Below are 23,429 nucleotides of genomic sequence, written 5' to 3'. Positions count from 1 at the left end.
TATCAATGTTTCTGTTTAAATCATTCCTGTGCTTTTGAAGGGAGCTGCCCATGAGCCTCTCTCTGTTTGGGTTTGTATCGCAGGGTGGGTTTGTATTGGGCAGCCTAAATGCCCTCAGATGAAATGAAACTGGAAGTTGTACTTTAATGAATCTGACACTGTCAAACTGCTAATTGCTGTGCAGACCATGGGACTGGACTAGGGCTGGGCTGCAGGAACTCCCCTGAAATACTCAGTGCAGAAACGTGTTCCTTGGCCCAAAGGGTTTGTTCTGTCATCTCTGCCATTCTCCCACAGCCTTTTCCCTTCCGTTGCTTTCTTCCTAAATGGAGAGTAAATATTGAATCTCTTCCAACAAATAGCACTTCTGTAACTAAGGATTATTTGTTGGGGGAGAGAGCCCAAAGACCCACAGAACTGAGGTTGGTGCTGGTTGTATGAAATTGCAGCTAGTTCTTTTGGGTGTATTATATTGATTTTTGCAAAATAGGGAAAAAGCAGACTGTGCCCTGGATAATGAAAAGCTAACAAGAGGTTTTGATGATAAGAACCAGCAAGAAAAAATCACTCCACTTCCAAATTCTTGTCTTTTCACTGAATAATATAATTTATTACATAAGTAAAATACCAACAGCAACTGTACTTTTAATTCGTCATTTCACTTTTTTCCATAATGATCACTTATATAACAACTTCATCTCCTGGTAATGTTAGGATAGAGTCAGAGTAAGACATTAAACCCACAGCTGCACTCTTCAGCTGTTGCTTCTGTGTCCATGTACCTGGAATGAATCTTGACTTAACATCTGTCTCATCAACATTTTAAACCTGTAACGGCGAGGCCCTTGTATAACAAGGAATGATCTGCTCCTCGTGGTGGTGTAATCAAAGAGTTTATTTCAAAATTCCCGCTCCTTATATCCCTGAATACCATGTGACTTCTTCAGCCAATAGAGTTATATGTGACCACACATGTTCTCTTGGGCCTAACTGCCCCGGCACATCCCTCGTGCCTTCAGACACGCCTCCCACATATACCTTAAGTTCCCACATCGTGCAGTTTTAATATACATAACCTGTATAGTATAAATACAGTTAATTTGGAGATGACTGTGGTACTCTGTACACAGAATCCAATGCCTACAATTCCAAAGTTGAAGTGTAGCAATGCTGAAGTCACGTGCATTCAGTAAGATTGTTTTTGCAACACTTCTGGAAAAATCTCAGTTGAAGTCAATATTAATAAAATACAAAAATATATATCAGCAGAAGATCAATACATCTGCACTGAAAAAAAAAAAAAGGGGCATTTGGGGAAAGGAATCTTGAGTTAAGCAGGTTCCACTGCAGCCACATCCATCACCACACAAATGCAGCTCGTTCTCGTAGCATTCGGACACCAAAGCGCTGCCACTCCCGCTGGTAAATCCAGAGCTCCTGAGTTGTGTCAAGACAGGCCAAAACTGCACCTCCCTTCCAGGCAATTAAGCGTGGATCCATATCCTAAATTCAAAACACAGATTGCACACAATCACTGGGCTGATTTTGCATAGTTGTCCAAGTTGTATCCTACTTTTTCTCACACTATTCACCACTTAAAATCCTGGGGGGCTGGGGAGGAGAAAGGTTTTTCAATATTATCTAGGAAAAAATAGTGAGATAAAAATATGTAAAGAATTTTTAAGATATTTTGAGAAGTCACCTTTTTTTTTTTTTAAGATGCCTTTTAGGCATGTCATGAAAACTCTGCCTTCAGCAGTGGAGGCTCTCAAATATACTCAAGTTTTAAATTTACAAGCTTTGCCTGATTAATGCCAAATGAAAATTGATCTTAATGCCATGTTTTCTTTTACCTTAATACTAATTTAAAAAAAAATACATCACAATTTCTTGCTGAGGAGACAGGTTAACTTCACAGGCTAGTACTAACTGTGTCTTTAAGAACAGGGCCTTTGGCTAATAAACACTTCAGTGATCCATACCAGTAACACTCTTGCTCTGTCTTTAACTTCCTGCCTCTAACTGGCCAGTGCCATGTGATAAGCTGAAAGCTCTCCTAAATCTCAGATATTCAACTACTCTGTGGTTTTGACAGAATTTTTTACTTTTAATTTTTCAAAGATTTTGACCAATCATAGTTTATTGACCATTTAGCTCTCAGTTAATAGTTACCTTAGGTCTTGTGATGACTTCAACATTTTCAACAACTCTTCTGAAAGAAGGTGGCATTTTGTTGAGAATTCGGTGTTGAAGGAACTCTTGAGCTTTATGAAACATAAGGCCTCCTCCCACTACTAAGATGGAGCTGTACATCTTCTTTTTTGTATCATCAGATGCTGGAATGAATGGATATATAGAAATATCTGCAGTTTTTAAAGTTAATATGGTCTGTATTTGTATTACAACTAATTTAGCACAAGTCAAACTAGAATGGAAACTGATGTTTGATTTTAAACTTCTTTTTCTGTTCCCTGGAGATTCCAAACATGTAGCTCAAGAAACTTCAACAAAGATTCAAGTGTAAGAAACAGTGTAGCTACTCTCGAGATGATAAAATTTAGGGGCATATGTCTTTATATTCAGTAAAATACAGGGGTTACATAAATCCACACTGACATTTCTTTTTGGGAAGACTTTTAAAGACTTGTACAAATGTAATTCTTACCACAGCAGTCGATACTATGAAGGATGGCTTTGTCAAGGCCCAAGGCTTTGCCTTCAAACTGAGAAACAGCAGTTTTCCTGGACATGTGAGCAGTTAAAGGTTCCTCTGAATCATTGCCAGATATCATACAATCACTCTGGGAAGATCCCAATTCCACTTCTTGTGGGTAGATCCTCTCTGAAATGTCTGAGGTTTGGCCTCTCAATTCTCCCTCAAATGCACCAGGCTTTGACATGGATTTTCTATCAGCTGTAGCTTTTGCAGACTTAAAAATTAGAAAAGAAGTTGAACTATGAGAAATGCAAAAATATCTTCAGCAGGTTACACAACAATACAAAGACTTAACTAAACCCCATTGTACTTCCCTTCACCTTTTTGCACAGTAAGGTTAAGCACTGCATTATTACCTCATCTGTTAATTTTTATTTTAATCCCCACATTCAAAGTAAGGGTTTTATTTTGAACTCCATCAGATTGATCAATCCTATAATATGAAGCCTTCTTAGACTCTGAAAATGCAGAGTTCTAATTAAAGACTTGTCTAGACATCCATAATTCCTTAATCTAAACATATTCTTTAATACTTCTGACCCAGGTAACAAACTTTGGTCTCTGAGATGAGCTAATGAGTCCTCATTTTATTCCCCAGTTAAGTGATACTTAATGAAAATAAAACCAGCATTCACACACCTGCTCCTGCTTACTTTGTGTGGCTAGCAGGTAATGTTCATCATGAGGATCCTCAGGGTCACCTTGTGACCTGTGTTGTAAAGTTGTCATTTTTTGTCCAACAATTCCAAAAGTTGCCGGATAAAACAGGGCCATTGGAGCCTGAAGAATGAGAGACTTGGTATGAGTTTACTATTCAGTTTTTCTTTTTTCGACATTTACTGTAAAAAAAGAAAAGCCTGGCTCTATTTTTCCTCACAACTCAAAATCAAATAGAGGTGTTTTTTCCAAAGTAGTTTGTAACAGACTGAAGCATCTTTTCCTTCGTATAATTTAAAAAAGTCCAACAAATCCACTTGTATGTGTATACAAGTTTTGTTATAGATTCTGGCATTGTATGAAAAATACTCAAATACAGTTTGTTACAAAATTAGAAAATTCAATGGTGAGCAGAAAAACTTTGCAAAATTAGCAAAAATTGAAAAATTGAAAAATTGATGCTAATTTGAAAAATTAGCATCCATTCCTTGCACTTGAAGGATAATTATCATATGCAGTTGAAGCTACAACCATTCTGACTAAAGCTAGTTAGGAAGTCTTGTGTGTCCACTAGTGCTGCATTGGGCCCTTTCATACCTTTGGTAATTAGTTTTAGAACTGTCAACAAGAATAGTTTAAGAACAATCCATAAATTACATGGGTTTAGTAGCACTGGGCCCATATGAAGTGAGGCTCTGAGTCTTAATGCTCAATACAATTCTCATTATTAAATTAAAAAAAAAAATCACCTGTAATTTTTCATCCCCTAATCGGAACTGGTATAATAAAGCTGGAGAATCCGGATGCCGAATTTGGAACTCATGGTCTTGCAATCCAGAAATATCCTAAAGTCAAAAACAACGTAAGCAAAAATTTGTATCTTTTAAATTTATCAAGCCACATAATCTATTTAAACTCTAGGAAACAAAAAAAAGTAACAAAACTCTTCAAACTATGGATTTCATTTACCTATTCTTGAATTCTTTAAGTTTTACTTGGAGAACACACTATTTTCCCCCTCTCACCTGGTCTAGATGACAAAATGTCTCCTTTAGGTGCTGCAGCAGCAGGCAATCCAACTTATTAGTTAACTGACAGTCTCTATATGGGAATCCTGCTCGTTGCATAAGCCAATAAAAACATCTTGACACATCAGATCCTCCATATGCAAGGCACAGCCTAAAGCACAGAGAAGAAGAAAATTTTTCTGTTTATTTGCTGAAACACTGGCTGCCTGTAGTAGCATGCAAAGGACTACTTGGAAAACGTTCAACATGCTAGGATCATGACTTTCAGACAGTTTACAGAGCACAGTATCAATTCTGATCAGCTCTGCCTGTTTTGGTTTTTTTTAAAGACATCAGAATTCTCTAAGGTTCATATTTTAACAGATGACCCTGTTACATGGCTCACAGTAAAAAAACCAAATGGTATTTATGGAAAATTTTTCCTTTTTAAAGTCAAGCCTTTGGTAAGCAACTAAGTACATGCTTGTAATAATCCTGCATATTATAAGATACCTGGTGTTGCGATGGGAAACACCATCTTCTACACAGCAAACACTCGTCTTCTGATCTCCCACATCTACAATACATGCACTGCTTAAACCACTTCCAAAGGTAGCACAGACAGACTCCTGGTGCACAATAATTCCTGGCAATATGAGAAAAAATTATATTAAATTCGTGCCAAACGCCAGTCATGTTGCTGACGTTTAGAGGACGTTTTCTTGTCTTTTAAGGATCTGCAAATGGTCTGACTCTGCCCTGAAAGACTCTGTATTTAATGAAGAGGGGGTCAAAGATATTTAGAGATTTTTTTTGTTGGGTGAGCCTTTAAAAGTTCTGAGAAAGCTAAGGGCAGGGTGGATGCCTATACTCAAATAACCCTTTTTTGTATTATTATTATTATTATTTTGCCTCTAAACTTTTTTTTTTTTTAGCTGGCATTGCAGGGTTTTGGTTATCAGATGCATATGAATTGTTTTCCTAATTTTTTCTAGTTTTAATCAAGTAGCATTACCATTAGCATTTTAGATACGCTCTTTAAGTACTTATAAAATAAGGTCCAATTTCCCCCTCTATTTTCCTTTCAATCTACCTTTAACTTTGCAAATGAGTACATTTGTATCACAAGCCCACACTTAAACCTGAGATGTACTGGAGGTTTCAGTCTGTCCTTCTAAGCAATGAAGGGAAAAAACAGCTTAATTGAGCTGTGCTTTGTAGACAGTAAGTAGAATTACTTTTTGAAGGCAAATGTTTTTAGATAGATTAAGATAATTCAGTTATGCTGTATAATTAGTTCACCTCTTTACTAAATTATTATTGAGGAAATGGCACCTTCAAGAGTTAATAATGCTACTTTCTGACTTGCATGTATCAGGTGACTAATAACCTTTTTATTTTTTCTTGGTATTCTTCCTATTCCACCGCAAATTCTTCTATCCCAGTGCTAGTACATTTTTACAGAGTACTACTAGGTAGTAGTGTTCCCATTACTGCTATTCAAAAACTTGTGAGAATTCAAACAAAGCATCACCTAGTACCATTCTGCTCAAAAATTAAAATGGCCAATATGGCTTGTTCATTTTAACATGATGAAACAAATCAAATCTATATACACACACGTGAACAAAATTTAAATCTCATGAGATCATTCCCTCTTTTTGCAGTATTTATTTACCACCTACTTAATTCCTTCAGATAAGAAGTCTCTTTTTGTAAAATGAATGTCTTTGTAGAACAGGTTAAATGGGTTCACTGCTTAAGCAATAATATTTAAGTGTATATTCTGCTGAGAGTAATATTTGGAAACTGTTTGCACTTTGTATTGATCTATTATTAAACAACAGCAGTTTTAATCTCCAACATCTTACAATTAACTTACTGTTTGCCTAGTCTCTATCATTTAACTTATTATTCTTGTCCACTTTTCCTGTTCATTCCTTGCATATCTAATAAAAAGAAATGACTTTGCAGAACCAAAGGTACTACTACTACTCCGATATATTTTAAATTAAGTATGGTTGGGTTACTGCGCCTTCTGTAATGACTTTCTGTGTTTTCTCTACATGTGAAATCCAAGCAAGATGGTTAAAAATGCAGCAGTGCTTTCCAGAAAACAAGCTAGAAACTTCCAGAAGTTTATCTGAAAGGAAAGTTTCATCAGAGGGCTTTCCAGTCTGGAAATAAACATACAGAAGCTAAGAATTGCATGGTTGTTTTGCTTTTATTTTTTCATTTTATGTGCTTAAGCCAACTCTGAAACTTCCTATCATGTCATCCCCAGAGGGGACAGAAGCAGCATCTTCCATCATACCCTTTTGTTTTGAAGGCTAAGGATCTTAATACTCTGTAGAGTTAAAATTGTGCATTTCAGAAATATTTAAGAAATCAGACTGTTGCTACTTTTGCCTCAGCTGAATGAGAAGCCCACAGTTTGTAACAGCAAACCAAAAAACTTGTTTCAATACTAGCCAACCATTCTGCCCCTTTAAGAGAGACAACAGTTACGTGAATAGTAAAAGATGAAGATGTTAGTCCCAGCCAAAGCAGGATTGATGTGCAAAAATATGCATTAAGGGAAAAAAATTCTTAATTAATCATTAAGTTCTTGCTCAAGTATGGTTTTACCTGAGAAGCCCATCTTCATTAGGATCATATTTACCAGTTCTTTCACGTGTTGTTTATTATAGATGTCTGGAATTAGTAAAATGCATCTGTAGTACTGAAGACAAAACCAGTAAATTAAATTCAGCTCTCAAATTAAGTTTCTCTTTACATTCTTGAACACCTGATGCTAAGGAAGAAAGCACGATATACAAGTTATTAAAAAAAGCAAAATCGTAGAAAAGGGGAAGGTTTTTAATACTTAAAAAAAAATGAGTTCAAAGTGCATGCCAAGCTAATAGTTTATAGGCCACTAAAATGTTTAAAAGTACATCAGACATGAGAAAAACACCTACTTGGCAAGGGCAAGGAATTATACAAGTATTAGGCCACTCTTCCTCAGGTGCCTCCTTTACAGTCAATAAAAAAGCCCAAACAAATGAAGACTAAGACTGTGAAATGTCTATAACGGCATTTCTAAACCTCCTCCTTAGAAGTTCTATAAACAATTTTTGTCTTAAAGCCACGGACAAAATTCCAAATGATGTCTTAGGAACCATGCTCATAGAATGTATTTGTTAAGAAAAGCACCAGTAAGAGGCTCGCAATAACAGCAAGTTAATTCTCTTTTACAGCACCATTTATAGTAGTGCATACAGCCCACCTAAATGTGTTGTTCACAGCTCACCTTTAGGTCCTTCAGTGGTATTTCCAGATATTTTTGTATTGCATGTGACCATATAACTTCAAGGTCTGCTAATACTGCAGTGAGGGAGCCACCAGGTCCCGGGTGGAGATTCAACTGCCCTCTTCTAATGGGCCAATGTATATTATAAGAATCCAATGGATTAACATACAGTGCCTAAAAATAAGAGATGATGTTCTGTGCATTGCTTTCCCCCCGAAATTAGCAACAAATATTAGAATGAAAAATATTTCAGAAGCAGATATAATAAGACATACAGCAGCACTCAGATCAATGTGACAGAAATACAGTGGATTTCATTGTAACAGGGCTTAACTGAAACTATTCTAAAGACAATAAATACGTTGTTTAAATTGTTTGAATGTTCTTACCCATGGACATCTACTGAACAAAACAGTATATTTTTCCACTATCTCAAATGAGGAATTAAAATAATTCTAGTTCTTTGAAGTTCATGAATACCTAGTTACTCAGCAGCGATTCCATGTACTGATATTTTTATCAGTTTCTTGCCTTTTCTCTGATTTTTGCCATATGGACAAAGTTCTCACCTAGTCCCTGCAGAAACACTGATTTCTAGCAGCAAAGAAACCAAGACACTTATTAGGCAGATGGGGGAAACCCTCAGGTCTTGCTGAATGATAACAAACATTCAATTACTTCACAGTAAAGTTTCTCATATATTGCTTGGCTAACTTCATGTGTCTTGCAGTACATACTAACTTGTATCAAATGGCTGCTGCTGACATGGTTGCATTTAAACATACAAAGCCTCATTCAGCAGGAAAAGAAATCTTACCTCTTCTCCTACCAAAAATTCAGGATGATTTGATGTGTTCGTCCACTTGGCCCCAGAGCTGTGGTCCAAAATAGCTGGTCGCATCTGTCTGTTGTATGACCTGGCCTGAAATTTAATCAAAAACAAACCCTGTCAATAAATATTTTACCAGTCACTTTTTTGCAAGGAAGAAAAAGGAAACACCCCTTTGGCCCCACCCCTCGAGGAAACGTTTTAAATCTTAATTTTCTCAGATCTTCAGAGATAGGTTGCACAATAGCATTATCCATAATTGCTGTAAAAAGGATATCTATACTTGTCCACTAAAACACAGCAACACACTAAAGGACTATATGAATGAACAATTCAATAAAATCTTAAGAATGAGTTACCTGATCAGGTGACACTGGAATACGCCTCGCTCCATTCGACATCTTTTTGGACCATATTGCTTGGTCCACCATTTTAAGGCCATTTTGTCTCTGCTCAGTACTTTCAGGTTTCTAAGGAAAACCCCAAATATACAATGTAAATACTTACTTTCTAACCACGTATGCATACTGGTAATACTGAAGCTATGGTTAAAGAATGAACTCATTACTGTGGTTGATAGACTGTAGAAAGGACAGAGATTTGTACAATGCAAAATAAATGTATGCTTATTTTTAAAGAAATTATTTTTTATATTAGAGTTCCCAACACTTATTTATCGAAATCAACTTGAATCTTTTAAGTGACTGGAGTGGCTGCTGGACTTCATCTCTGAAATGATGCAGTCAGGCCATTTTTTAACTACAGAAATATCAAGTACAAGCAAAAATGTTTAAATAGATCTCAATTATTTAAATCTGACGTTTAATATTAGAGACATAAATTTGATTAATTTTTATTTTTTTACAGATGCAGATTAAGAATAAGACCACTAGATCTATTTTTTAAGCAGGCTGGAATAAAACTACTCGCTGTGTTATCTAAATCACAAATCAACTTGCAACCAATACATTCACAAATGGAGAAGTCCAATTTTAATCCTACAGCTGGCATTCTATCAAAAGAAATACCCAGTGTGGTACCAGACCACAGCACAGGGAAATCAACATGCATAAACCCTCAATCTATCAATTTATTAGATTTAGTTCATTACAAACAAATCAAATAAAACCCAATCATAGCCTGGTGCAAACCTACTGACAGCGCATTAAAAGCATGAAAAAAAAGTGGAACTTCAGATGTATTCTCCTCCGGAAAAACACAGAGTATGAGGGGAAGATATGCACTATACAAAGATGCAACAGAGATGGGTAACAAACGCGGATTTTAGCGGTCCGGGAGGCCGCGCCGCGGTGTTTCCCGGCTTACATTGAGTCCGTCCCTGAGGAGCCAGCTGTCCCTGTAGGCCGCCTGGCCCTGCTGCTTGTGCCGCCGGGCGATGACGTGCGGGATGCCCGCGGGCAAAGTGTCCGTGGCTCTCCCGAGCCGCAGGGTGGTCGAGCCGGGGTGGATCACCACGATGAAGTTGCTCTGTATTTGCTGAAAGCAGCACAACGCGCACGGAGTGAGACAGAATTCCCGCGCCGTCCTGGAACTCTCCCTACGCCCACGTGGAGCCCACCTGCGCTTCCACACCCCCCTCCCCAGGCCTTTAAAAGGCCGAGCCCGGGCCGGGCCCGCCCCAGCGCGGGGAGGAAGCGCCGCTCTGAGCGGCCGCGGCCGGGCCTCACCTCCTGCAGGGACTCGGGCACGGCGGCGGGGACGATGGGCCGCTTAACGCCGCGCTGCTCCCGCTCCCGGTCGCGCTCCTTGTCCTTCCCGTTCTCCGCCTCGCCCTTCTCCGCCTGGGTCATGCTCCGGCCGGGCGGATCTGCCGGGGCCGAGCGGAAGCCGCGTCTGCCGGGGCCGAGCGGCGCCGGGCCCAGCGCGGGGCGGAAGCGGGCGGGACCCGCGCCCGGCACCGCCCCTGGGCAGGTACCGGGAGGGGCTCGGCTTGAGGGGGCACCGCTGCCCCTCGGGAAGTACCGGGGCCCTCGGCTCGAGGGCGGCTCGGCAGCCTCTTGGCGCTGCCCCGGGCTGGCTCGGCTGCAGCAGGTGCGGGGGACAGCGGCTGCCCCGGCCCCCGCGCTGAGGGGCCGAGCGGCGGCAACGAGGGAGCCTGGGGAGCAGCAGCCGATGCTGAGCTGGGCGGTTACTGCAGGAGGGGTGACAGAGCCCCCCAACAGCTTAAAATACGCCTCTGTGTTAAGAGCGCAGCACGGCTGATGTACGCGATGCACCTGTGAAGAGCTAACGATGGCCAGCCTACCTGTACACACCTGGTGCGTGGGCAGCAAGTTCCTCTGTGAGCTCTGCACGTGGGACGTTTGAGTGGAGCTGAGGAAGAGCTGGGTTTTAAGGCTGAAGGATGCTGTTACACAGCAAGTCGAAAGGTGGTAACTCTGTGTTGGGTACGCGTAGCAGGAGTGGGAGGCGCTGGAGGGGCCTGTTAACCGAGGGGCGCTGTCGGGTGTTTTAATTTCCTGTTCAAGAGGTGGGCAGTACTCTCAGTGCAGGTGGCTCCGGCTGCGGGCGCAGTGCGAGCTGCAGGGTGAGCTCTGGGGGACGGGAGCCCGAGGCAAGAGCCCACCAGATATTCCACTGCTTAGACTGCGAGCGCGTAAAAGCCCAGGCGTTCCTTTGTTCGGGGTTCCTCCTCGGAGGCACCAGCTCGAGATGTTGTTATTTACTTATTGCACAAACATTAAATTATTTTAAGGATCCAGACGTCCGAGACTCTCCTATGGGAAAACCTAGGGTCGAGCTGGTAAGGAGACCTGGTCTGTGTGTTGAGTGGGGTGTGGGGGGAGTCAAGTAGGGCACCCATGGGCTCACTGGAACCACCTGCTGTGAAGGGGCCTCAATCCCAGCTCAGGTGGTGTGGGTGTGACTGCCAGAGTGGCTCCTGGATGGTCAGATAGGAAAGTTTCCTTAACAAGAGCTTTATAGAGAGGCTTAAGTAAAAATTTTGCAGTGGCACCTTGTAGAAAATAATCTGGATTCTTGTCAGCTAATGTTTTCTCAAATAGATCTAGCCCTCTCTAAACAAAACAAAAAAAAACCCAAAACCAACCAAACAAAAAATCCCCCAACAAACCAAATCCAAATGAGCCCCAGGAACAGTAAGAAACTCCCATCCTGAAATGGAGTAAAGTAGATAAAAGGTAGTTACTGTCTGAAAGAAAATAACTGTGCATTAGCACACAGTATTTCAGTTCACTACCTTTTTCTTCACATACTAAACCCAAGACCTAATTTTATTGAAAAAAACCTCAAAGTTTTACCGAAATTTGTACAGTAAATAGGTTTATACATTTGAGTAAGTTTATAATGGAGAAGGAGGCTGTTTCAAGAGGTGTTTATAAAACCCATTATGGGCCTTAAGGAAGCAAATTTGTAAAAGGCAAGGACTGTAAAACAAAGTAATTTGTAAACTGCATTTTTAAAGTGCTTTTAGAGTGTCATTAACACCACGACAATACAGCAAAGTACAGAATGTTTCTCCTGACAAAGACAGAGTAAATACAAAACTTCTTAGGAAGCCCTGCTTTAAGTTTGGCTCTTGAGGGACCATCTGTATCAACTATAAATATGTATTTTTTCTCATTTGAATAGCTAAGGACTTACTGTACTTCATATTTTTTGGTTTCTAAAAATGATGAGAAAGTCAGCCTTGTGACAAGCCAAATATAATTTACTTATTACTTATTCAGAAACTATACAAAGACTTTAGACAGTAAACACGTATTTAATAAAACTGTGGTTCAGTTACACTGGATCCTTGAAGGAGTTCCCAGTACAACTTCATTAATCTGCTTATATCACAGAACAGTTTCCAGTCAGATGTACACATTCACAATATTCAAACTCATTTGGTCCACCACTAAACTCTTCTTCCTTTCATCTTGCAAATGTGTACACTTGTGCCTGCCTCTTCAGCAGGCATTTACCTAAAAGATAAAGCAATTGCAGTACATTTAAAGACAACGAGGCCTTTCTTTCTGAGATAAAATTAAGTAATAATTTTAAAATAAAATTGTTTTTAATTTAGCTAGATGACACATGCTAAAGACTTTCAAATTTTATTCCTGAGCAGGTTACACATTGCTGTGATTACCCGAAACCCAACCCCAGAGTCTTTGCTGGCCTCATGTCCAGTCAAAAAGGGAAAAATAAACCCCTAAAACATCATATTTGAAAGAAGCTTATCCTTTTTCTAGAGAACTGAAATACTGGTGTATGTGCTTTTTGGTTATGAACTAACTTTTCCCTATTAGACTTACAGGTAGTGATGGTAACACTTTTGTGATGGTAACAATAAGGAGTGATTGATGACAAGGATTGTTTACTTAGGTCTTGAAGTAAATTAAACCATACTGTATATACAAACAGTGTTAGATGTAACTCTGACTAGCCAAAATAACTAATAAAACAGAATTAAAGTTCAGGCAGCTGAAAGAAATTTAAAGACCAGGGCTCTTGCCTCCATTTTTAAGCAGTTCTGATTTTTATACTTTACTAGAATTCAAGATTTATATGGCTATATCATTGTAATAGGAAAAAAAAAAAGATTTTTACTAAGTCTTTTAACAATTTTATTATTTTCCTTCTTTTCTATTAAGTATCTATTTAAAATAAAAAAACCCCTATATGTTATACAATAACTATTAGAAATGCAAGCAAAGTTTCAATTGCTTCTGATCTGGACAGGACTTTAAATTAGCAGCCCAAAAAAATGAAAAGCTGTAAATAATTTTTTTATAAGCTGTGTTCAAAAATCTTTGCTAACACTTTGTATATCCACTTCTGTGCACTTAAAAGCCACCATTTCTGACCCAAAATCTTTTAACATCCTTTCCCCCTCCCTTTTCTCCTCCACTTTAATGGTAAGTATCTACCATTTTGATTATCTGCCTGTTCTGGTAACTTCTGCAAAAGTTATACCTTAACCTTGATTATTGTAATTATGAAACTCCCCAATATTGAAAGCAAGATAGAGCAGATTGGGAATTACCTTCCTCATCCACCCCCAGCCATTGGTGGTGGACTGGGGCCTCCACCCCAGTGATTTATTCGACCCATCCTACGGCGAGGATTTGCTGGAGGCCTGAAAAGAAAGCAATTCTATTGTCATTAAACTTTTAAACTAGAAATATAACACTAAATGACAGTACTTATATAGAACCTTGGAAAAAAAATCAGTTTCTAACCCCACTTTCAAAAACATTCTTTTATAATTCTTTAGTAGTTCCAGAGTGTGTTAGGCTATATTATTTTTCAAGCTGTCCAAAGCTGTGTATTGTTATCAACAATAATACAGATAAACATTTTAGTCTTCCTAGACAACCCAATTAATCTACTCAGATTCATGTGACTTTGCCAAGATAAGTAAAAAAAAATCAGAACTGGTGTGAATATGAAAAAAATACCCTCTTCTGTCATTGTATCCTGAATAGGAGGAAGATGTATAACCTCTTCTTCTCAAATCGGGTTGAATAATGCTCTGGAAACTGAAAAATAAAACAAGAGTTAGGTGAATTGACTGGTAGATATAGTTCATCTATTTTTGGATTGCAAGATAAGAAATGGCCTGAAAAACAGTAAGTATGTTAAGGAATGAATGGTGTATCTTGCCAAGATCACTGTTGTTTAATTCTTGGCAATTCTTCTCCTACATATCAAACTAAAATCTGAAGTAATTCCAAATTACAGCGAGGCTCAAACTATAAAATCTCATTTTGGGTAAATATGCAAGAAATGCATTAAGTATAAACTTGTAACTGAAATAATCAAGAACTGTTGAACACATCACAAGAACTTTCTGTTTCTTAACTGGCTTTCATCTGGGGCCATAAATTTGTCATTACTGTTGTGTAATTATTTTTACATAGCCAGGACCTCTTGTCACCACTAGAAATTCTCCAAGTAACTGCTTAATTATTGGATCAGCTATTAGACATCAGCTCTTTAACAAAAGTGTATGCTTTTTCTTTTTTGCAGTATCAAAATAGATGAAATGTAAGAAAACTCATTTGAACTTCCAAGAAGTTAGCATCACTTTTCATGCACTTTTTATTAATACTACTGTAGCGCTTAGTAAACAAAACTAGGTAGTCACAGTAAAATATTTATAGATAAGAATGCTAAAGAGTAAAAGCATCACTTTTATTGTTGTGTTACTGATAGTACTGAGTAGTTTGTACCTGTCAAATCTAAAATAAAGCTCACCAAAAGAATTAACTTGTACTTACAACAGAACCACAAAATCTGCTATGGACCAGAAGAAATCTGTTATAGATGACAGACTCCAAGGAGCCCGACTCCGGTTATCCAAAACTTGTCCTGTAACATATCCAGACACAAAACATCCTGTGATGTTCAGTGTGTGACACTGCACAGCACAGTACACCCAAGCATATCTGCTGAGTCCAGAATTTACAAATGGGAGGGAGAAACTTCACGTCATGGGCAACGGCGGCGAGTTTCACTGCCTAGAGATAATTTATTGACCAAGCACTCGAACTACTGGGCTCACCATCGCCAAACGGGCTCTGCGTCCAGGAAACCTATAAAAAAAGTACCGGTGCAGCGGCGGTTTCCCCGCATGTTGCTTAAGTGCTGTTCTGTTACGCTCCCGGTGTTCGCAGACCACGCTCGGCCCCTCCAAAGTCCCCAAGCGCAGTTCAGAAGCCGGCGAGCTCAGCGCAGGCCGCGGGGAGCGCGGGGGGACGCGACACCGGCAAGGGCTCCCCTGGCAGCGGGCCCGGGGCCCGCGGTCATTGCCCGGTCACTGCCCAGACATTCCCCGCCCGGCGTCCCGATCCCTGCCCCTTCCCCTCACCATTGGAGATGTAAACCATGGCGGCTCCTGCCCCGCCGGCCCCGCCCGCTGCGCATGAGCAGCAGGGGCGGCTGACGGGGCGCCCGGAGATCCTTCCGGGGCCGGAAGGCGGGGCTGTGGCGCTCTGGGGCGGCGCTTGGTGGCCGGTTCCCATCCCAGAGATAACACAGCGGTACTCAGCTCCCGTTAACGGGGAGTCACTCTCAGCACGCCGTATTAACGAGGGATACCCCTCAGCACCCTTGTTAACCGGGCGTCCCCTTCAGCACGCCCTGTTAATGAGGACTCCCCATCAGCACCCCGGTTAACGGGGACTCCCCCTCAGCACCCTCTGTCGACGAGGTCCCCCTCAGCATCTCTTAACGAGGGGTCCCCCTTTGGCAGCCCCTGTTAACGAAGAATCCCCCTCAGCCCCCCCCGTTACCGAGTGTCCCACTCAGCCCCTGTTCCGGGGGTGTCCCTCGCCCCGCGGGGCCGGCCTGAGGCGGGCGGTGCTCGGGAGCGGCGTCTCCTCCCTCAGAGCGGGCGGTTCTGCTTCACCTTAAACCGTATTTATTTCAGTAGTTCCAGCGTTGTGTTGGAGTTTCTTTGCCGTGTCCATTAAGCGTTTTAAGAACAACAACAGGAGTTGGTAGTCTGTCAGGGTTTCATAAGAACTAAACGTTCTTAGCCGCCTGCTGTAATAATGGTAGAAATACGACCAGGTCGAGAGATTATTTAACATTTTTGACTAAAGGGAACTTTTGTTCCTTGTATTTAATGACAGATATGTGGCTATGTATATTCCCATTATGTTTGTGGGAATGTTCAGGCGGAAGCTGAGCATTTGTTTTGTTTTATTTTTATAAAAGCTTTGCCCTGCAAATAGTGGCAGCATTTTTTTTCTCAGGGAGAATCCATGCATGGAAAATTGGAGGTAACTATGCAGCTATATAGGCAAATTTAATATATTACCTCCTCTTTTTTTTAAGCTAAACCTGTAGACAAGGGATGTTTAATTTGCTGGGCAATGGCAGTGAAAAATGAATGTAAAAGCACTTTAATACTTCCTTTGCAACAGCTATATTTTCCTAATAATGCAGTAAAGTCCTTTGCTAACAGGGGCACAACACAGGAGTGTTTTCTGAAGTTGAAATTGTAATATCGTGCCTCTGACAGTGTAGTTGTCCCCTCAGTAAAGAAATTGTTTGCAACTGACAAGTGTTTACAAATGTTTACAAATGTTTACAAATGTTTACAAATGTTCAATTTTCAGAAACAAACTCTTGCAAACAACTGAAAGCAATTGTGAAAGAAAAGTATCTGTAACAAGGTCTGTAAAATAAACGTTTATCATTAAAGTAAGAGCTGGGTAATCTACCACTCAGTAAATGGGACAATACGAAAGTGTTTAGAAAATAGTGCATAATGGACATAAACACAGGCAGTATGTTAAAATGATTCAGGGACAGCACCTATTTGTTTTCTTAATTAGTCCTGTTTATGGTAATTTTTTCAAATAGTAGTCAAATAATAAGAAAATAACTGTACTTAAGGAAAATATATGACAAATGTATACCTTTATTAATATGCTAACCTGGAAATTATATAGTCTTGTTTTTAAATTATTTTAATTAATATATTTTATTTTCTTTTCACTAGACATTGAGACAAAACGGCAAATTTAAAGAACTATTGCACAAGTTGTAAATACAACGTTCACCAAGACGAAAACAAAAAGAGGGAGGACAGAAATGGGAAAGTAATGGCATTAAGTAGCCTAAAGGAGGTATTGTGAATTTTGTGGTGTATTGAAAACACACACAAACTAACCCTTGCTCATATAGAACCAAACATCACAGTCCAAACTTTTCACAGGACTTTACACAGAAACATAATAGTGAACCTGAATATGAGCAGGTAATTATTCCTCCTGACCTCAAGCTCTGTATGCAGTTAATGTTGTCCTGAATGAATTAATGTAATAAGAGTTCAAACAATTCCATTTTTAAATGTATTATTTTTCAGGGGGAATATTTTAATCATGCAGAAAAGATCAGTGTATTTTTTGCTTTCCAAATGACAGAAAGAACCCAAACAACAAAGAAGATGGCTAGTGAGTTCTTCAGGTGCTTGGTTGTTTTTTGTTTTTAAATAAAATGTGAGATAGTCTCGGTTTATTTAGTAATAAAGTAATGATAAATAACATTTTAATGCCCTAAGATTACATAATTACAATGCAACATTTCTCTGAAATGTATTTTTGGTGAATGAAACAAAAAGAAATATACTTTTTAAATTGAGAGTACTGGTGTGTGTATATTCCTAGCCATTTATTTTTCCAAGAAAATATGTCCAGGTACTTAACAGTGTCAGAATAACCAACCATTGTATACAATGATACGTGAAAATGTTAGTATTTTTAACTGTTTTTAATGCACTTAGGTATACATTATTTATAACTTATTTCCATATTTAAGTTTTAGACATGTGGTTAAAAATCAATGGTAGCGTTGCATTGTCAACCTGGTTATCTGTTGGCCAGGAACTAAACCAAAAAGCGGAATGGGAATGGGAAAAGAGTTATCCACATGCAGTTGGGATATATGGTAGGGCTGGGACAGAAGGTGTGGGCATAAGCTGTGGTGGGAGCTCCTTCCTGGTGCTGCCATGGCCCTGACATCCCACCCTGAGCAGCTGCTCCTTCCCAAGGGGCAGGGCGGGTGTCTCCAGCTGGTGCTCGCTACAGTTCTTCAGTGACCCCACCCTTGCTTTCAGCCTGGTGCTGGGAAGTTGAGGACAACAGGGGCCCTCCACCTGCACCTCTGCTTAAGGAAAACCAGTAGAAGAGGCGTTTTTGGAGTCAGCAGCAGAAACACAAACCAGCTGGGCTGCCCTTCTCGAGGGTGAGTGCTCTGAGGAGTAGAGCTGGTTGAGCTTCTGAAGGTGAGTGGCATGAGCAGCAGAGCTGGGGAGAGGTGAGTAAGAGCCAAAAGTTAACTGAGATGCTGTTTGGAAACTGGAGAGATGTGATTATTTGACAACAGGCAAAGTAAATATTTGTGCGATGCCATGAAGAGTAGTGTAGGCCATACATTAAGTAACTGAAAAACACCAATATACTAAATAGGCTTTAAATTTTTTTAAATGTCGTTTGTTTTAGATGGTTTATTTTTTTTAGACTCTATTCTAAGCATAAATTTGTCTGTCTTAATTCCTTGTGAATTGTATATTTGTCTGAGTACTGCTGTCTGAGCAATATATTACTGTGCTTTATCAATGTTTTCTTTTTTTTCATGAAAACTAGCAAAACCATGGGCCAACTACTTTGATAGCATTTTCTATGCTGAGGGATGACCTTTTAGTTGTGATGCAAGAGAATTAGAAAGTTGTGTGCATAGAGAAGTGGTGATGCACCATGAACAGTGCTTGTACTTTCTAAAACTTATGTTACATTTTTAATGTGAATGCAGGCTTTTTAAGAGGAAATAATTTTGAATTGAAGACTAAACAGGAGCAACTTGACCCCGCCTCGAAGAGGATTTGCAGGATATTGACTACATTTTTTAACAGAAATAGAAAAGGCACGTTTTTTTCCTCTTGCTGGTCTATAGTTATTTCACATAGTGATTATCATGTTACACTACCCCATAATTTAAATGGAAACATTCAAAACTTAATTTGGATTTGAATTATTCATGAAAGAGCTGATTGTCACGTAGTATTTGTCTTATACACACACAATTAATACTGTATGTGTTAGAGTGAGGAGGTCTTTTAATTGTCACATTACAAATGTAGAATGCTCATTGCAACATAAGCATAAAACTCAGAGGACATTTCACAGGATTCTGTTTTTTGACAACTCCCATAAGAAAAAATAATTTGCTGTTTGTGTAAGAGCTGGAATCAATTCTTGAACTAAATTATGTTGATTTAATGTCAGAACTTTAAACAGAATTTACCTGTTCAAGTAGCTTCAGTTCTAAATAACTGATTGAAGACCTAATTTTAGTGCCCTAGACAGACATATATTCATGTACTGTGGGCTTTGAGTTAGAGATATCTTGTGCAGATTTCAACTGGAAGATATATTTGGCAAAATCAGCATCTCTGATCCTGGCATTAAATCAGGTCAAGAACATAAGCACATAATGATACAAACTTTTTTCCCCTGGCTGGGACAGAGACGAGATGTTCTAGTGACAGAATTGGTCTGCAGATTGTTTGTTTATACAATTTGTTGATCCTGAATAACAAACATTACGAGGCTTTAGTTCAAAATTATTACCGTTAAGAGTTTGAAAACAAACATATGCTTGAGGAATGCCAAAGGACTGTCTTGTGCTTTTATATTGCTTTAGATAACAGCATATCCTTATCTACAGAAACCCTTAACTGCCTGTATGTGTTACATATTCTTAACAGCAAAGACTTCATCCCTCAGGAGAATTAAATTGGTGGTCTTCAATTTAAAATCGTATCAAAGTCTAGAAAGAAACTTCCCCACTCTTCTACACGGGGTGAATGCTGTGCTTGCAGTTAATGTCCGGGCACAGAAAGAGAGGGGTCACTAATTGGTCGAAGCACTTGAGCACAGTGAAGAAATACCCGTGTTTCGGGCGCGGTTTTTGGGTGGGAATACTTTGAATGTCCAGCGGGTGGCAGCGCAAGTGTGAAATAACGCGACCCGCTTTGTTCAACCACGCTCCAGACGTCCTACCACCTCTGTCGGAGAATATTTGCATTCTCCTTTATAGAGAAATCCTTCGTCCCGTGCCACTTGACGCTTATGTAATGCTTAAATGGCAAATTCTTACCGGGTTGGGGACCAGTGTTGACTCCACAGAGGTATAGTGATTCGGGAATTTGTTAGAAGTGTCACAGTGGTAGAGTTTGGGCTAAAGTTGGTGAAATGCTTGTGTGTTAACATATGATTGAGGAGTTCGTTGGCTGGAGTTTGTTGGCTTCTTTTTTCTTTTTTTTTTTTTCCCCACCCCTGTCTTCCTCCCCCAGTTAGTGGAATAGCAGACTTCCTAGTTTGTTAGTGGAGCCTTTGGCAAATTTTTTTGGTGTAAATGAAAAAAAAAAGGTGAATATAAGTAAGTGTAATAGGAACATTTTTAATGTACAGCAGGTAGGAAAAATAATGATAATTACATGGGTCAACTGAAAATAAAAATCAGGTCCTCAAACCTATGCCCTAAGTTAATGACAAAGCCTGAAATGGAACTGACCTGCTTATTCTCATACTTGTGTAATTTCTTGAGGATATGCTTGCATCTGTGGAAGCAAAAGAAGTCTCAGGCTCTGTTAGTCTTTTGGTTTAAGGCAAATATTCCTTGCCTTGTTATACTTTTTGCTAATAAATGAGAATTAGATTTGTCATGTACCTTATGAGTCTGGACTGTGGATGTATGCACACACACAAGCCTGCTTTGGCATGTTTTCCTTTTTTCCTGAAGTCTTTTAAAAGTAATGGGCTTTCTGTTTACTGAAAAGTAAAATTTAATACAATGAAACTTTAAGAATAAATGTTCAAGTTAGGGCTTATCCTTTTTCCTTACTGTTCTTATATTTTAAAATCCTATTTGTAAAGTTGGCTTGTAGGCACACCTACAGATTTCACACAGCTATTTCCCCTTCCCAGTTTTTACTTTCATACTGATGATGATGCCACTGTTGTGGTATCTTTAGAAATTAAAAGGAATGATTAACCAGACAAATGGATTTATTAAGACAGGTGTGATGTGAATATTGGTTTTACAGTAAATGTGTTCACTGAAGTCTGTTAGGGCGTATAGTGTATTTCTGTTCTCTGTAAAAGTTCTATTAACTGTTTATTTTATATAAGCCTGCCTGTTTTAGGTGATAGCTAGGTTGTGAATACACTCAAAAGAGGAAAAAAAGGTTTTGCTCACTGATGCTGTTGAGCTGCTTGTAGACAGCTGGAACATTCTTATCAGCCACCTGGTGGGAGAGGTATGGGCTATGTGACTGAGAAAACTCATATGTGGAAAGTAGGAAAGGAAGCTGGAAAATTTGCATTCCAACAAGATGCTACTGCTTGTCATTTATCTTTATTTTTGTGTCTGAGATGACTACAACATAAAATACGTCATGGAATCCTGTGGCCTCACTGATGTTCAGGTGAGCCTTGTGTGGGCAGTGTATTTTTCAAGTTCTTTTCTTCTCTTTTGTATGGGTGTTGTTTCTGCTGGAGAGCTGGCTGCTGTTGTGCTCCTGCCCTTGCTTTAGTGTGGTTTCTGTCAGAAAGTTTCTGTCCCACAGCCTAATCCAGTTGTACTGAGCATTAGTACTACGTCCAGCTATAGCTCTTGGGAGACTTGCTGAATATTTATGGTTGAGATGTTTATACATGAATTATGTTTCTTGTTTATGTTAGTCCTTTTAATATAATCATCACTATTGTTTAAGAACAAACTCACCTAATTCTTTCTTACTTCTCATATGCTCAAGTGAAATGGCACTTGTCCCTGCTAACATATGTAGCTAGGATGTAACAGTGCTGTTTTCTGCTGGATGTGCATGGGTTGCATCTGCACAGATGATTTAGGGAGCAGAAATGTTTCTTCTTGATACACATTTGCTTTACTGGGTGTTTGGAGCTTTTTGTCTGCATTTAGAGTGTTGCAGTAGGCACTTGAACATGCTGCTGCTGTGCCAGGAACAGATTCCCTCCTGATAAACCAAGGCTGAGGCTGCACAGCAGCTGGAGCCCCCCTGCAGTGTGGGCATGGCAGGATCAGCTCTCTGTTCCCATGCTGTGCACACTGAGGACTGGCAGCTGGCAAAGATGGAGTGTGGATGTGCAGTTCTGCAATCAATAGATTTCAGCAAATGGAACCTTGGGCTTTTCCCCTCTTTGCAGCAATAACAGCCCTCGGTGTTGACTTGTCAGTGGAAACTGTATATCACAAGATCACCATAAACTATGAGAACATCCCCTAGTGCATTAGAAAGGGCAATGCAAGTAAGGTGACAAATGGAACAAGGCTCTAGTTGTTGCTAGAGGCATCTCTGATACTTGATATACCACTTTCTTTAACTGCTTCAGACTTAACAGCCAAAATAAAAACAGCAGCTAAGGTACTTGTCAGAAGCAGGTGGATGAAGCCAATTCCATAATCTATTTGGTGAATAAAACCGTGATGTGATAACTGACACATTGTTCTGAAGAGATTTTATAGTTCTCTCGGAGTGCTAACATCAGTTTTTGTCTTCTGAAAATTTATTACTTTAATGGAATATGTTAATGCAATCAAAACACTTTTAAATGGGTGCAAACAGTGTAGCTATTTAGAAAGCACATAGTTGTTGGGGGTGTTTGGGAAGATGCAGGTGCTGTGAAAGCCGGAATGGTGTTGACAGGATGACTCTGTAGAGGTTTTAAAAGCCCATTGCACTGAGGTTGTAGCATTCTGATTCCACTCTTATTGCTCCCAATTTTGATGTTTCTCTCTGTGCAATGCTGCCATTCTTGGTTTTGCTGAACTTAAAAGGGAAGCTCAGCCATGACAGAAGATGCATTACAAGACCAGACTGCCTTGTCTGAAAGATGCATTTAAAGCTGTGATTGTCTGGTAGGAAAAATCCCTACAAGCTATAGCAATAATGTGGGCCAACACCCCTCCAAAATAATCCCATATTTTACAGAAGATTGGTGTGCTGTGATGCACAATGTCTTGGGGGTTGCAAAAATGGTTTTGAGTTTACAAGATCAAATCAATAAAGGCACACGTGAGACTTTTCTTCGTGGAGTTAATTGGAGAAGTATTACTCAATATCCTCTCCAGTTTAGCTTTTATGTGAATATCACATTTGCTTCCTTCATCTTCATGTGATAGAGGACCCTAAAGATTCTGATTTTAAAATACAGTTGACACTATTATGCTATTTACTGTATTTTCCATTTTTTTCTTGTTTAATACAGTCCAATGCATTATACCTCATAATCTAGAACATAATGTATATGAGCTCAGTGCTATTAGAGGCAGAGCTAGCCCCCAGTAGGAAGGAGTTGAATATACTTGATATTTTTGTTCATTTTCATCAGACTAGCTGACAAAACCATGGTTTCACTTCTTTAC

The 23,429-nt window shown here is 39.5% G+C and overlaps 2 protein-coding genes and 1 long non-coding RNA gene across 7 annotated transcripts; 1 reads left to right on the top strand and 2 right to left on the bottom strand.

The window, feature by feature from the left end:
• Window positions 1-580: 580 nt before the first annotated feature.
• Window positions 581-10,312, bottom strand: ACTR8 (actin related protein 8). Its single transcript, XM_039378727.1, has 13 exons — window positions 10,190-10,312; window positions 9,828-9,998; window positions 8,861-8,971; window positions 8,490-8,594; window positions 7,673-7,846; window positions 7,009-7,102; window positions 4,894-5,026; window positions 4,399-4,552; window positions 4,123-4,218; window positions 3,356-3,496; window positions 2,666-2,930; window positions 2,173-2,336; window positions 581-1,503 (listed from the first exon to the last, which is right to left on the bottom strand). The coding sequence occupies exons 1-13, from the start codon at window positions 10,310-10,312 to the stop codon at window positions 1,360-1,362; spliced, it is 1,875 nt and encodes a 624-aa protein (XP_039234661.1). The 3' UTR covers window positions 581-1,359.
• Window positions 10,313-12,171: 1,859 nt separating this feature from the next.
• SELENOK (selenoprotein K) lies at window positions 12,172-15,843 on the bottom strand. 5 transcript variants are annotated; one of them, XR_005562560.1, is made up of 5 exons: window positions 15,764-15,843; window positions 14,750-14,840; window positions 13,928-14,008; window positions 13,513-13,605; window positions 12,172-12,448 (listed from the first exon to the last, which is right to left on the bottom strand). XR_005562560.1 is itself a non-coding variant. In XM_027728126.2 (5 exons), exons 1-4 carry the CDS (start codon window positions 15,356-15,358, stop codon window positions 13,518-13,520), a joined length of 279 nt encoding a protein of 92 aa, XP_027583927.2. In that variant the 5' UTR covers window positions 15,359-15,439; the 3' UTR covers window positions 12,172-12,448; window positions 13,513-13,517. The 5 variants fall into 5 exon arrangements, 3 of the variants coding, with proteins under 3 accessions (XP_027583927.2, XP_039234682.1, XP_027583937.1); XR_003541974.2 differs by lacking the exon at window positions 15,764-15,843 and adding an exon at window positions 15,034-15,048; XM_027728126.2 differs by lacking the exon at window positions 15,764-15,843 and adding an exon at window positions 15,340-15,439.
• LOC120322713 lies at window positions 15,571-18,210 on the top strand. The gene is made up of 3 exons (XR_005562564.1): window positions 15,571-16,255; window positions 16,981-17,447; window positions 18,097-18,210. It is a non-coding gene; the product is annotated as an uncharacterized LOC120322713 (long non-coding RNA).
• Window positions 18,211-23,429: the final 5,219 nt, after the last annotated feature.

This window comes from Pipra filicauda, unplaced genomic scaffold (genome assembly GCF_003945595.2).
Source record: "Pipra filicauda isolate LSUMZ 115617 unplaced genomic scaffold, ASM394559v2 scaffold103_size3290846_pilon, whole genome shotgun sequence".
Lineage (NCBI taxonomy): Eukaryota > Metazoa > Chordata > Aves > Passeriformes > Pipridae > Pipra > Pipra filicauda.
Note: the sequence above shows the minus strand (reverse complement) of the source record. Positions and strands in the feature narration are given on the sequence as shown.

What these genes read in the sequence shown, in the direction of transcription:
- ACTR8 (XM_039378727.1), bottom strand. Translation starts at nt 10,312, where the DNA reads ATGACCCAGGCGGAGAAGGGCGAGGCGGAGAACGGGAAGGACAAGGAG. An exon ending in CATTTTGTCATCTAGACCAG is followed by an intron (nt 4,219 to 4,398) that starts GTGAGAGGGGGA and finishes TTTTGACTTTAG; the next exon opens with GATATTTCTGGATTGCAAGA. An exon ending in AAGTCATCACAAGACCTAAG is followed by an intron (nt 1,504 to 2,172) that starts GTAACTATTAAC and finishes TTTTGAATTTAG; the next exon opens with GATATGGATCCACGCTTAAT.
- SELENOK (XM_027728126.2), bottom strand. An exon ending in GCAGATTTTGTGGTTCTGTT is followed by an intron (nt 14,009 to 14,749) that starts GTAAGTACAAGT and finishes TTTATTTTTCAG; the next exon opens with TTTCCAGAGCATTATTCAAC. An exon ending in GGATACAATGACAGAAGAGG is followed by an intron (nt 13,606 to 13,927) that starts GTATTTTTTTCA and finishes CTTTCTTTTCAG; the next exon opens with GCCTCCAGCAAATCCTCGCC.